The 1,933-nt window shown below is 58.4% G+C and overlaps 1 protein-coding gene across 4 annotated transcripts; it reads right to left on the bottom strand.

The window, feature by feature from the left end:
• Positions 1 to 35: 35 nt before the first annotated feature.
• LOC105560446 lies at positions 36 to 1,354 on the bottom strand. 4 transcript variants are annotated; one of them, XM_012009589.1, is made up of 2 exons: positions 1,326 to 1,354; positions 36 to 339 (listed from the first exon to the last, which is right to left on the bottom strand). In XM_012009589.1, the coding sequence occupies exon 2, from the start codon at positions 336 to 338 to the stop codon at positions 39 to 41; it is 300 nt and encodes a 99-aa protein (XP_011864979.1). In that variant the 5' UTR covers position 339; positions 1,326 to 1,354; the 3' UTR covers positions 36 to 38. The 4 variants fall into 4 exon arrangements, with proteins under 4 accessions (XP_011864979.1, XP_011864970.1, XP_011864996.1 ...); XM_012009580.1 differs by lacking the exon at positions 1,326 to 1,354 and adding an exon at positions 724 to 1,294; XM_012009606.1 differs by lacking the exon at positions 1,326 to 1,354 and adding an exon at positions 569 to 678.
• Positions 1,355 to 1,933: the final 579 nt, after the last annotated feature.

Genomic DNA, 1,933 nt, shown 5'->3' on the forward strand with positions numbered 1-1,933 from the left:
TTAGAAAGAGGCAAACATGAATTAAACTAAGGTCAAAGTTAAGCGACGTTTGGTGAAACCAGGCCTTGAAGGTCTGGACGTTGAGCAAGAGACGAGGCCATCCACGCGTACTGTGCCCCACTGTCGATAATTACCTGATTGTTAACCGGATTGATAATGGCAGCGAGTTGAGTGCTGGGTGAAACGAGGGTCTGATTCACGCTCGACGACTGGCCGGAACGTACTTTATTCTGCTGGATGTACAAGAGTGGCATTACGGGCGTGGACGCGTCGTCCGCCTGTTGCGTATCCACAGTGCTATTCTCATCTATATCGTCTACTACTATTTCGTCGTCCATTCTGTAAACAGATAGCAATAGGGTCAGATCGTTATCCTGCGTGTCCAAATAAGAAGGATACCCTCCCATCCCTCCCGACGAGAAAAGAAAAGGGGGCAAACCACTTGCGCGCGAGTTGTCGCAACTCTACGATCGAACTGTCGTCCCCGTGCGTGACAAAAGGTGAAAAGAGGCTCGAATGGTGCACTCGACGGTGCGCGCGTTATCTCCTTGCATAATCAAACAATTACCGCGACAGGCCGCCTCGTCCGATCAATTCGAACGCAGCCTCGCGAAATCGCGGGGCAAACCGCGACGTGACGCCCCACCGTCATTCGATCTCGCTGAACGGTCTCGGCAGAACCGGACCGACCTCTCCCTGAAGACCCAGTGGAACTTTACGAACCTAGCGGACGCAGCTTTTATCATCGGCATATCGGCGTCGCGCTGCCAGTTACATAATTCCGAGAATCGAGATTCCTGCGAGTCGTCCGCGGGGAAGCGTCGGGCGCTCGGCGAGACGCGCGCTTACCGCGCGAGTTCGCCCCCTCGGAGAGGAGGCCGCGCGGACGGCCCGTTCGCCGAGAAGGATTTTAAATGGCGCGCCGAACCGCCGTGCCCGTGGCAGTCATGTTCCAACGTCGCTCACGGACGCTTTGAAAATTCACCGTGGACGCCGACGACGGAGGCGTCCCGGGCGTTGACGCGCGTGCCGCGCCCGGCGGACGGGCGGGCTCTCCTATTTTCAAACGCGACGAGCAACAACTACGTGCGTCGCGGCGGACGCGGCCCCCGCTCGCTCGACGATGCGGGCACGACGCGCGTTACGGCACGGCACTTTTCGGATGTAACGGACGCGCGGCTCGGCGCCGCGGCGGGATTCGTCGGGCGCGCGCGCGCGGTCACCCGCTCCGCGGTCAGAGCTTTTGCAAAAGCACACGTGCACGAAGCCGCGGGCGACCACGGCACGTCGCCCCGCGCACTTTTAACGACGTCCACTCAGCACACCTTTTGAGCGTTCGAGCCACCTTAAGTCTCCCGTACGGCCGCGGCTACGTCCCCATAGGCCGGACGCGCAGTGGCGACGGCGCGGCGACGCGCCTCCCATTGGCCGCGCGGCCAACGGGCGCAGTCGCGCCGGCCAATCGCGCGCCGCGTCAGCGCCGCCAACCTTCCCACACCGACGTCGCGGCGGGGCGCTCTTTCCCCGACCATTTTTTTTGCTCTTTCGAATTGAGCGACCTGCGCCCGCTCCCTCCGCCCGCGCCGTCCGTCCCGCGCGGATCGTTTCGCGATCGCCAGTCGTACGGATCGATGGTCGCGCGCTTTGGATCTCTCTTTTTATTTCCCTCTTTCTGTCTTCCTCTCGCCAGAGAGGAAGGACGAAGGTCCTTGCAACTGCCCAGTTTTCATCAGTGTCGTTTAACTTTGATCTCGGCTTAATTTCTCCTCTCTTTTTACGGGCACAGTTAATTGAATTAAACTAAGATCAAAGTGAAACGACGTTGGTGAAACCAGGGTAAAGCTAATATCACATTAGTTGTACGATTATTACATTGGCACGACATTTTTCGAGCGTGTTGACTGGCTGCAGAATAGAACTCGTTTTTAGAGAC

This window comes from Vollenhovia emeryi, unplaced genomic scaffold (assembly GCF_000949405.1).
Source record: "Vollenhovia emeryi isolate VEMERY1.0 unplaced genomic scaffold, V.emery_V1.0 DF945942.1, whole genome shotgun sequence".
Classification (NCBI taxonomy): domain Eukaryota; kingdom Metazoa; phylum Arthropoda; class Insecta; order Hymenoptera; family Formicidae; genus Vollenhovia; species Vollenhovia emeryi.